This window comes from Pecten maximus, chromosome 4 (assembly GCF_902652985.1).
Source record: "Pecten maximus chromosome 4, xPecMax1.1, whole genome shotgun sequence".
Lineage (NCBI taxonomy): Eukaryota > Metazoa > Mollusca > Bivalvia > Pectinida > Pectinidae > Pecten > Pecten maximus.
The window spans coordinates 52,428,163-52,441,507 of NC_047018.1; the positions used below are offsets into that span (position 1 = coordinate 52,428,163).

The window sequence follows — 13,345 nt, forward strand, 5'->3', positions numbered from 1 at the left end:
GTCAGGTATATATTACAACTAGTAGCAGTGCCACAGGTATATATTACAACTAGTAACAGTGTCAGGTATATATTACAACTAGTAGCAGTGCCACAGGTATATATTACAACTAGTAACAGTGCCACAGGTATATGTTACTACTAGTAACAGTGCCACAGGTATATATTACAACTAGTAACAGTGTCAGGTATATATTACAACTAGTAGCAGTGCCACAGGTATATATTACAACTAGTAACAGTGTCACAGGTATATGTTACAACTAGTAATAGTGCCACAGGTATATGTTACTACTAGTAACAGTGCCACAGGTATATATTACAACTAGTAACAGTGTCAGGTATATATTACAACTAGTAGCAGTGCCACAGGTATATATTACAACTAGTAACAGTGTCACAGGTATATGTTACAACTAGTAATAGTGCCACAGGTATATGTTACTACTAGTAACAGTGTCACAGGTATATATTACAACTAGTAACAGTGCCACAGGTATATGTTACTACTAGTAACAGTGCCACAGGTATATATTACTACTAGTAACAGCGCCACAGGTATATATTACAACTAGTAGCAGTGCCACAGGTATATATTACAACTAGTAACAGTGCCACAGGTATATGTTACTACTAGTAACAGTGCCACAGGTATATATTACAACTAGTAACAGTGTCACAGGTATATGTTACTACTAGTAACAGTGCCACAGGTATATATTACAACTAGTAACAAGGCCACAGGTATATGTTACTACTAGTAACAGTGCCACAGGTATATGTTACTACTAGTAACAGTGTCAGGTATATATTACAACTAGTAACAGTGTCACAGGTATATGTTTTACTACTAGTAACAGTGCCACAGGTATATGTTACTACTAGTAACAGTGCCACAGGTATATATTACTACTAGTAACAGCACCACAGGTATATATTACAACTAGTAGCAGTGCCACAGGTATATATTACAACTAGTAACAGTGCCACAGGTATATGTTACTACTAGTAACAGTGCCACAGGTATATATTACAACTAGTAACAGTGTCACAGGTATATGTTACTACTAGTAACAGTGCCACAGGTATATATTACAACTAGTAACAAGGCCACAGGTATATGTTACTACTAGTAACAGTGCCACAGGTATATGTTACTACTAGTAACAGTGTCAGGTATATATTACAACTAGTAGCAGTGCCACAGGTATATATTACAACTAGTAACAGTGTCACAGGTATATGTTACAACTAGTAATAGTGCCACAGGTATATGTTACTACTAGTAACAGTGCCACAGGTATATGTTACTACTAGTAACAGTGCCACAGGTATATGTTACAACTAGTAACGGTGTCACAGGTATATATTACAACTATTAACAGTGTCACAGGTATATGTTACTACTAGTAACAGTGCCACAGGTATATATTACAACTAGTAACGGTGTCACAGGTATATATTACAACTAGTAACGGTGTCACAGGTATATATTACAACTAGTAACAGTGTCACAGGTATATGTTACTACTAGTAACAGTGCCACAGGTATATGTTACAACTAGTAACAGTGCCACAGGTATATATTACAACTAGTAACAGTGTCACAGGTATATGTTACTACTAGTAACAGTGCCACAGGTATATATTACAACTAGTAACAGTGCCACAGGTATATATTACAACTAGTAACAGTGCCACAGGTATATATTACAACTAGTAGCGGTGTCACAGGTATATATTACAACTAGTAGCCGTGCCACAGGTATATATTACAACTTGTAACAGTGCCACAGGTATATAGTACTACTTTTAACAGTGCCACAGGTATATATTACTACTAGTAACAGTGCCACAGGTATATGTTACAACTAGTAACAGTGTCACAGGTATATATTACTACTTTTAACAGTGCCACAGGTATATATTACTACTAGTAACAGTGCCACATGTATATGTTACTACTAGTAACAGTGCCAAAGGTATATATTACAACTAGTAACAGTGTCACAGGTATATATTACTACTTTTAACAGTGCCACAGGTATATAGTACTACTAGTAACAGTGCCACAGGTATTTATTACAACTAGTAACAGTGTCACAGGTATATATTACTACTTTTAACAGTGCCACAGGTATATATTACTACTAGTAACAGTGCCACAGGTATATGTTACTACTAGTAACAGTGCCAAAGGTATATATTACAACTAGTAACAGTGTCACAGATATATGTTACTATTAGTAACAGTGCCACAGGTATATAGTACTACTAGTAACAGTGCCACAGGTATATATTACAACTAGTAACAGTGTCACAGGTATATATTACAACTAGTTACAGTGCCACAGGTATATGTTACTACTAGTAGCAGTGCCACAGGTATATGTTACTACTAGTAGCAGTGCCACAGGTATATGTTACTACTAGTAACAGTGCCACAGGTATATGTTACTATTAGTAACAGTGCCACAGGTATATGTTACTACTAGTAGCCGTGCCACAGGTATATATTACAACTAGTTACAGTGCCACATGTATATGTTACTACTAGTAGCAGTGCCACAGGTATATGTTACTCCTAGTAACAGTGCCACATGTATATGTTACTATTAGTAACAGTGCTACAGGTATATGTTACTACTAGTAACAGTGCCACAGGTATATATTACTACTAGTAACAGTGCCACAGATATATGTTACTACTAGTAACAGTGCCACAGGTATATACATGTATTACTATTAATAACAGTGCCACAGGTATATGTTACTACTAGTAACAGTGGCACATGTATACATTGTATATGTTACTACTAGTAACAGTGCCACAGGTATATATTAGCCATAACATAGTATGATTCAGTGCTGTTTTTACATGTAGAAGAAGATTATATATTCTGGTACCAGTGCATTGTATATTTGAGTGGTGGATGCATTTATCAGCATTAACACACATGTATAGTGTTACAAGTAGTAGTTGTGTTAATTCTTATTAGTAATCAGTCTCAAGTCTCTCTTTTTACCATAATAATAAAACGATGCAAAAGAGCAGACTGATATTTTAGTTCCATCATTTAAAATTGAATAAAATGTTCCTACAATGTCCCATGTTGATGGTACATACCAAGTATGTGATACAGACCATCAAGTACATGTTGGTGGTAACCTTGGCTGATCACATACATGTACCATGATCAGCTTTCTGATCTGTTTTCATTCAATGTGTGCATGAATTAGTGCTTTGTTTCTTGTGCTAAAGAAAGAAATGTTAGATTGTTTGAATTTTTAAAGGTTGGAACTGACTGCTTAGTGGCAGAAGGAGCTCAAATTGGAGAAAAGACGTCGGTTAAGAGATCTATTATAGGAAAACACTGTACAATAGGAGACAAGGTGAAAATCGCTAACTCCGTCATCCTGGACCACGTTTCTGTACTGGAAGGGTGAGGTTTTATATTGTGATATTTCTAGTTTAGGACCAGTAAGATATGATAAGATATCTACTGAATGTGAGGATTCCAGACTTGTCAAACAAGGACTACATAACTGATAGTAGTTATTTGATTTGAAAAGTTTTATATAATGATAAAATATAAGCTACATATTCTTCAGCATCTACCATGTCTATAGATTTTCTTTTTAGGTCATCTGACCAAAAGGGTCAGGATGACCTATAGCCATCATGTTCCGTCCGTCGCCGTGCGCTGTCTCTCATCCGAGTTGCGCAAGACTTTTTATTTCAAAATGCTACTCCTCCTTAACCCTTTGGTGGATTACTACCAAATTTGGTTTGAAACATCATTGGGGGAGGGCAATCATAACTTATATAAATGAGGCTGATCCGACCCCTAGGGCCAGAGGGGCAGGGCCCAAAATGGGTAACTTTGCTGAAATTTTGCTTTAAAATCCTACTCCTCCTTAACCCTTTGGTAGATTACATCCAAAGGGCTTTGATGTGAAACATTATTTGGGGAGGGGAATCATATTCTATATAAATGAGGCTGGTCTGACCCCTAGGACAAGAAGGGCGGGACTTAAAAAGGGGAACTTTTTCTGACATTTTGCTTTAAAACCCTACTCCTCCTTAACCCCTTTGGTGGATAATGCATCCAAATTTGTTGTGAAACTTCATTGGAGGAGGGCAATTATATTTTACATAAATGAGGCCGATGTGACCCAAGAGGCCCAAGTGGTGGTCCCCAAAGGGGGAAATTTGGTGAATTATTGCTTTAAAACCCTACTCCTTTTTAAGCCTTGGGTGGATTACATCCGAATTTGGTTTGAAACATCATTAGGGGAGGGCAATCTTATTTTATATGAATGAGGCTAGGTGTGACCCCTGGGGACACAGGGGTGAGGCCCAAAAATGGGAACTTTTATAGTCAAAAGTTTGCTTTAAAACGCTACTCTTGAATGGATTACAAGCAAATTTGGTTTAAAACATCATAAGGGGACAGCAATCATAATTTATATAAATGAGGCTTGTGGGGCTCCTAGGGACAGAGGGGTGAAGCCCCAAAAGGGGAACTTTGCCAAAAGTTTGCTTGAAAATGCTTCTCCTTAATGCCTTAATTGATTACAACCATATTTAGTATGAAACATCATCGGGAAAGGGCAATCCTAATTGTTATAAATGAGGCTTATCCGACCCATTGGGACACAGGGACATGCCCCAAAAATGGGAACTTGGCTGAAATTTTGCTTTTAAGATGCTGCTCCTCCTTTTTCCAACATAGATAAAAACCAAATGTGATCTGAAACATAACTGCCTGGCTGCGTTTTATGGTAATGATGCTTGATTGAGGGGTGTGTCCGCTCATGCTGTAAGTGTTTGTCAGATGACCTTTAAGGCCCATGGGCCTCTTGTTTAGCTCACCTGGTCAGAAGGACCAAAGTGAGCTTATACCATACTGTGGCATCCAGCGTGCGGCCATCAATAATTGACTTCTTAACCGCTGATCAGGATTTAACCAAGTTTGGTAGGAAGTATCTCTATTTGGCTGGGATTCAAATTTTTACATATGATTGGGCTCCACCCAACATTTGTTCAAATGGTTGACCTTGATTTTTATTCAAGATCACAGGGGCCAAATATGCTAATATACATATAAAACTCAGGTAACCGTTAAGGCCCATGGGCCTCTTATCTATACACATGAAGACTGGTTTTTTGGCACACAGATAGCATGTGTGATAGCATGTGTGACTGGCTGCAGCCATAATTCATGTTTTAGAAATAGGTTCTGGGGTCTCCCCCAGCCTTGAAGACTTATTTATTTTGTTATGTCTTTGAAACCGTTCTTTAAAGACTTATTTATTTCGTTTTGTCTTTGAAATCGTTCCGATCCCCACCCCATAACCATATATAGCATTCTAGGCATCAAGAGAAGAACACCATTCCGATGTAGAAATAAGCCCAGGGGCCTTTAGGTTTCTTTTAAACACAATCATGTTGAGTCTTGACTTTGTTTCTGGGGTTTGTCTTTGAAGCTGTTGAGAACCCCACCGTATAAGCATACAATTTAGAGTTGTTTCATGCACCATCAGTCAACAGTCAAAACTGTTTTCACGAGGTGTTGGTACTGACCAGGTGAACTGTTTCCCAGAGGCCGAAGGCATGAAACAACTGTTTTGTTATCTGACCATTGAGGTGAATAAATTACAGCAAAAAAAAAACTGAAATTCAAAATTTAATAACTCACAAAACCCTTGATGATATTCCTGGTATTAGATGAGTCCATGTTCTCTATGAGATTTAAAAGCTCGTCATCATTTATGTCTTCAAACCTAGAAGTCATGTTTACAGTCGACCGATGTTTACAAACCTGTCGACGACAAGTAGTGTAGTCACTGTCATCTGTACGCTTGTAATTAGGCGTGTTCGATTGGGCAGCGCGTGATCAGGCAACAGTTTATGGGTAGCATTCGCGGTAAATCATGTGACCAGGCAACAGTTCATGGGTAGCATGTTTTATAGGAAAACAGTCAAATTTGGTTAATATCCATTTATATAGTGAGTCAGATAACAAATAGCATTGTTAAACATTAAGAAATATAATATGAACATTATTTTGATGTTTGCTCAAATAAACCAGGTAAGAGATACAGGCCTTCTGGGCCTCTTGTTTATGCAGAAATTCAAATGAAATACTGGTACTTGATTTTGAACAAATTCCCAAAACCACATTATGCATGAATATTCTAAACTGGATACACAGTTTCTACCTAGATTTCATTCTTGTGTCATTTCATTGGCCATGATCCAAACTGTTGAGAACACAATGTCATGTACACTCCACAGTTAAATATGTGAGAACACAATGTCATGTACAATCCAGAGTTAAATATGTGAGAACACAATATCATGTACACTCCACAGTTAAATATGTGAGAACACAATGTCATGTACACTCCAGAGTTAAATATGGGAGAACACAATGTCATGTACAATCCAGAGTTAAATATGTGAGAACACAATGTCATGTACACTCCACAGTTAAATATGTGAGAACACAATGTCATGTACACTCCACAGATAAATATGTGAGAACACAATGTCATGTACAATCCAGAGTTAAATATGTGAGAACACAATGTCATGTACACTCCACAGTTAAATATGTGAGAACACAATGTCATGTACACTCCACATTTAAATATGTGAGAACACCATGTCATGTACAATCCAGAGTTAAATATGTGAGAACACAATGTCATGTACACTCCACAAATGAATATGTGAGAACAAAATGTCATGTACACTCCACAGTTAAATATGTGAGAACACAATGTCATGTACACTCCACAGATACATATGTGAGAACACAATGTCATGTACACTCCTCATTTAAATATGTGAGAACACCATGTCATGTAAACTCCACATTTAAATATGTGAGAACACAATGTCATGTACACTCCACATTTAAATATGTGAGAACACAATGTCATGTACACTCCACATTTAAATATGTGAGAACACAATGTCATGTACACTCCTCATTTAAATATGTGAGAACACAATGTCATGTACACTCCACGGATAAATATGTGAGAACACAATGTCATGTACACTCCACATTTAAATATGTGAGAACACCATGTCATGTAAACTCCACATTTAAATATGTGAGAACACAATGTCATGTACACTCCTCATTTAAATATGTGAGAACACCATGTCATGTACACTCCACAGTTAAATATGTGAGAACACAATGTCATGTACACTCCTCATTTAAATATGTGAGAACACAATGTCATGTACACTCCACAGTTAAATATGTGAGAACACAATGTCATGTACACTCCACAGATACATATGTGAGAACACAATGTCATGTACACTCCTCATTTAAATATGTGAGAACACCATGTCATGTAAACTCCACATTTAAATATGTGAGAACACAATGTCATGTACACTCCACATTTAAATATGTGAGAACACAATGTCATGTACACTCCACATTTAAATATGTGAGAACACAATGTCATGTACACTCCACAGATACATATGTGAGAACACCATGTCATGTAAACTCCACATTTAAATATGTGAGAACACAATGTCATGTACAATCCAGAGTTAAATATGTGAGAACACAATGTCATGTACACTCCACATTTAAATATGTGAGAACACAATGTCATGTACACTCCTCATTTAAATATGTGAGAACACAATGTCATGTACACTCCACAAATGAATATGTGAGAACAAAATGTCATGTACACTCCACAGTTAAATATGTGAGAACACAATGTCATGTACACTCCACAAATACATATGTGAGAACACAATGTCATGTACACTCCTCATTTAAATATGTGAGAACACCATGTCATGTAAACTCCACATTTAAATATGTGAGAACACAATGTCATGTACACTCCACATTTAAATATGTGAGAACACAATGTCATGTACACTCCTCATTTAAATATGAGAACACCATGTCATGTACACTCCAGAGTTAAATATGTGAGAACACAATGTCGTGTACACTCCACAGATAAATATGTGAGAACACAATGTCATGTACACTCCACGGATAAATATGTGAGAACACAATGTCATGTACACTCCTCATTTAAATATGTGAGAACACCATGTCATGTAAACTCCACATTTAAATATGTGAGAACACAATGTCATGTACACTCCACATTTAAATATGTGAGAACACAATGTCATGTACACTCCACATTTAAATATGTGAGAACACAATGTCATGTACACTCCACAGATACATATGTGAGAACACCATGTCATGTAAACTCCACATTTAAATATGTGAGAACACAATGTCATGTACAATCCAGAGTTAAATATGTGAGAACACAATGTCATGTACACTCCACATTTAAATATGTGAGAACACAATGTCATGTACACTCCTCATTTAAATATGTGAGAACACAATGTCATGTACACTCCACAAATGAATATGTGAGAACAAAATGTCATGTACACTCCACAGTTAAATATGTGAGAACACAATGTCATGTACACTCCACAAATACATATGTGAGAACACAATGTCATGTACACTCCTCATTTAAATATGTGAGAACACCATGTCATGTAAACTCCACATTTAAATATGTGAGAACACAATGTCATGTACACTCCACATTTAAATATGTGAGAACACAATGTCATGTAACACTCCTCATTTAAATATGAGAACACCATGTCATGTACACTCCAGAGTTAAATATGTGAGAACACAATGTCGTGTACACTCCACAGATAAATATGTGAGAACACAATGTCATGTACACTCCACGGATAAATATGTGAGAACACAATTTCATGTACACTCCAGAGTTAAATATGTGAGAACACAATGTCATGTACACTCCAGAGTTAAAATGTGAGAACACAATGTCATGTACACTCCAGAGTTAAATATGTGAGAACACCATGTCATGTACAATCCAGAGTTAAATATGTGAGAACACAATGTCATGTACACTCCACATTTAAATATGTGAGAACACAATGTCATGTAAACTCCACATTTAAATATGTGAGAACACCATGTCATGTACACTCCACAGTTAAATATGTGAGAACACAATGTCATGTACACTCCACATTTAAATATGTGAGAACACAATGTCATGTACACTCCACATTTAAATATGTGAGAACACAATGTCATGTACACTCCAGAGTTAAATATGTGAGAACACCATGTCATGTACAATCCAGAGTTAAATATGTGAGAACACAATGTCATGTACACTCCAGAGTTAAATATGTGAGAACACAATGTCATGTACAATCCAGAGTTAAATATGTGAGAACATAATGTCATGTACACTCCACAGATAAATATGTGAGAACACAATGTCATGTACACTCCAGAGTTAAATATGTGAGAACACAATGTCATGTACACTCCAGAGTTAAATATGTGAGAACACAATGTCATGTACAATCCAGAGTTAAATATGTGAGAACATCATGTCATGTACACTCCAGAGTTAAATATGTGAGAACACCATGTCATGTACACTCCAGAGTTAAATATGTGAGAACACAATGTCATGTACACTCCACATTTAAATATGTGAGAACACCATGTCATGTACACTCCACATTTAAATATGTGAGAACACAATGTCATGTACACTCCACAGATAAATGTGAGAACACAATGTCATGTACACTCCACAGATAAATATGAGAACACAATGTCATGTACACTCCAGAGTTAAATATGTGAGAACACCATGTCATGTACACTCCACAGATAATATGTAAGAACACCGTGTCATGTACACTCCAGAGTTAAATATGTGAGAACACAATGTCATGTACACTCCACAGATAAATGTGAGAACACCATGTCATGTACACTCCAGAGTTAAATATGTGAGAACACAATGTCATGTACACTCCACAGATAAATATGTGAGAACACAATGTCATGTACACTCCACGGATAAATATGTGAGAACACAATTTCATGTACACTCCAGAGTTAAATATGTGAGAACACAATGTCATGTACACTCCAGAGTTAAATATGTGAGAACACAATGTCATGTACACTCCAGAGTTAAATATGTGAGAACACCATGTCATGTACAATCCAGAGTTAAATATGTGAGAACACAATGTCATGTACACTCCACATTTAAATATGTGAGAACACAATGTCATGTAAACTCCACATTTAAATATGTGAGAACACAATGTCATGTACACTCCACATTTAAATATGTGAGAACACAATGTCATGTACACTCCACATTTAAATATGTGAGAACACAATGTCATGTACACTCCACATTTAAATATGTGAGAACACAATGTCATGTACACTCCACATTTAAATATGTGAGAACACAATGTCATGTACACTCCAGAGTTAAATATGTGAGAACACCATGTCATGTACAATCCAGAGTTAAATATGTGAGAACACAATGTCATGTACACTCCAGAGTTAAATATGTGAGAACACAATGTCATGTACAATCCAGAGTTAAATATGTGAGAACATAATGTCATGTACACTCCACAGATAAATATGTGAGAACACAATGTCATGTACACTCCAGAGTTAAATATGTGAGAACACAATGTCATGTACACTCCAGAGTTAAATATGTGAGAACACAATGTCATGTACAATCCAGAGTTAAATATGTGAGAACATCATGTCATGTACACTCCAGAGTTAAATATGTGAGAACACCATGTCATGTACACTCCAGAGTTAAATATGTGAGAACACAATGTCATGTACACTCCACATTTAAATATGTGAGAACACCATGTCATGTACACTCCACATTTAAATATGTGAGAACACAATGTCATGTACACTCCACAGATAAATGTGAGAACACAATGTCATGTACACTCCACAGATAAATATGAGAACACAATGTCATGTACACTCCAGAGTTAAATATGTGAGAACACCATGTCATGTACACTCCACAGATAATATGTAAGAACACCGTGTCATGTACACTCCAGAGTTAAATATGTGAGAACACAATGTCATGTACACTCCACAGATAAATGTGAGAACACCATGTCATGTACACTCCAGAGTTAAATATGTGAGAACACAATGTCATGTACACTCCACAGATAAATATGTGAGAACACAATGTCATGTACAATCCACAGATAAATATGTGAGAACACAATGTCATGTACACTCCAGAGTTAAATATGTGAGAACACAATGTCATGTACACTCCAGAGTTAAATATGTGAGAACACAATGTCATGTACAATCCAGAGTTAAATATGTGAGAACATCATGTCATGTACACTCCAGAGTTAAATATGTGAGAACACAATGTCATGTACACTCCACAGTTAAATATGTGAGAACACAATGTCATGTACACTCCAGAGTTAAATATGTGAGAACACAATGTCATGTACACTCCAGAGTTAAATATGTGAGAACACAATGTCATGTACACTCCACAGATAAATGTGAGAACATCATGTCATGTACACTCCACAGTTAAATATGTGAGAACACAATGTCATGTACACTCCAGAGTTAAATATGTGAGAACACCATGTCATGTACAATCCAGAGTTAAATATGTGAGAACATAATGTCATGTACACTCCACAGTTAAATATGTGAGAACACAATGTCATGTACACTCCACAGTTAAATATGTGAGAACACAATGTCATGTACACTCCACAGATAAATGTGAGAACACCATGTCATGTACACTCCACATTTAAATATGTGAGAACACAATGTCATGTACACTCCACAGATAAATGTGAGAACACAATGTCATGTACACTCCAGAGTTAAATATGTGAGAACACAATGTCATGTACACTCCACAGATAAATATGTGAGAACACAATGTCATGTACACTCCACAGTTAAATATGTGAGAACACAATGTCATGTACACTCCAGAGTTAAATATGTGAGAACACAATGTCATGTACAATCCAGAGTTAAATATGTGAGAACACAATATCATGTACACTCCACAGATAAATATGTGATAACACAATGTCATGTACACTCCAGAGTTAAATATGTGAGAACACAATGTCATGTACAATCCAGTGTTAAATATGTGAGAACATAATGTCATGTACAATCCAGAGTTAAATATGTGAGAACATAATGTCATGTACACTCCACAGTTAAATATGTGAAAACACAATGTCATGTACACTCCAGAGTTAAATATGTGAGAACACCATGTCATGTACACTCCAGAGTTAAATATGTGAGAACACAATGTCATGTACACTCCACAGATAAATATGTGAGAACACAATGTCATGTACAATCCACATTTAAATATGTGAGAACACAATGTCATGTACAATCCACATTTAAATATGTGAGAACATGTACAATCCACATTTAAATATGTGAGAACACAATGTCATGTACACTCCACAGATAAATATGTGAGAACACAATGTCATGTACACTCCACAGTTAAATATGTGAGAACACAATGCCATGTACACTCCAGAGTTAAATATGTGAGAACACAATGTCATGTACAATCCAGAGTTAAATATGTGAGAACACAATATCATGTACACTCCACAGATAAATATGTGATAACACAATGTCATGTACACTCCAGAGTTAAATATGTGAGAACACAATGTCATGTACACTCCACATTTAAATATGTGAGAACACCATGTCATGTACACTCCAGAGTTAAATATGTGAGAACACAATGTCATGTACACTCCACAGATAAATGTGAGAACACCATGTCATGTACACTCCACATTTAAATATGTGAGAACACAATGTCATGTACACTCCACAGATAAATGTGAGAACACAATGTCATGTACACTCCACAGATAAATATGAGAACACAATGTCATGTACACTCCAGAGTTAAATATGTGAGAACACCATGTCATGTACACTCCACAGATAATATGTAAGAACACCGTGTCATGTACACTCCAGAGTTAAATATGTGAGAACACAATGTCATGTACACTCCAGAGTTAAATATGTGAGAACACAATGTCATGTACACTCCACAGATAAATGTGAGAACACCATGTCATGTACACTCCAGAGTTAAATATGTGAGAACACAATGTCATGTACACTCCACAGATAAATATGTGAGAACACAATGTCATGTACAATCCACAGATAAATATGTGAGAACACAATGTCATGTACACTCCAGAGTTAAATATGTGAGAACACAATGTCATGTACACTCCACAGTTAAATATGTGAGAACACAATGTCATGTACAATCCAGAGTTAAATATGTGAGAACATCATGTCATGTACACTCCAGAGTTAAATATGTGAGAACACAATGTCATG

The 13,345-nt window shown here is 36.3% G+C and overlaps 1 protein-coding gene across 2 annotated transcripts in view; it reads left to right on the forward strand.

The window, feature by feature from the left end:
- Positions 1–13,345, forward strand: part of LOC117326387 (translation initiation factor eIF-2B subunit gamma-like) — a 68,994-nt gene that overhangs the window by 42,102 nt on the left and 13,547 nt on the right. For both annotated transcript variants that reach the window (XM_033883135.1, XM_033883134.1), the window contains exon 10: positions 3,294–3,442. In XM_033883135.1, the coding sequence (XP_033739026.1) occupies positions 3,294–3,442 (149 nt within the window). The remainder of the gene's footprint in view (positions 1–3,293; positions 3,443–13,345) is intronic.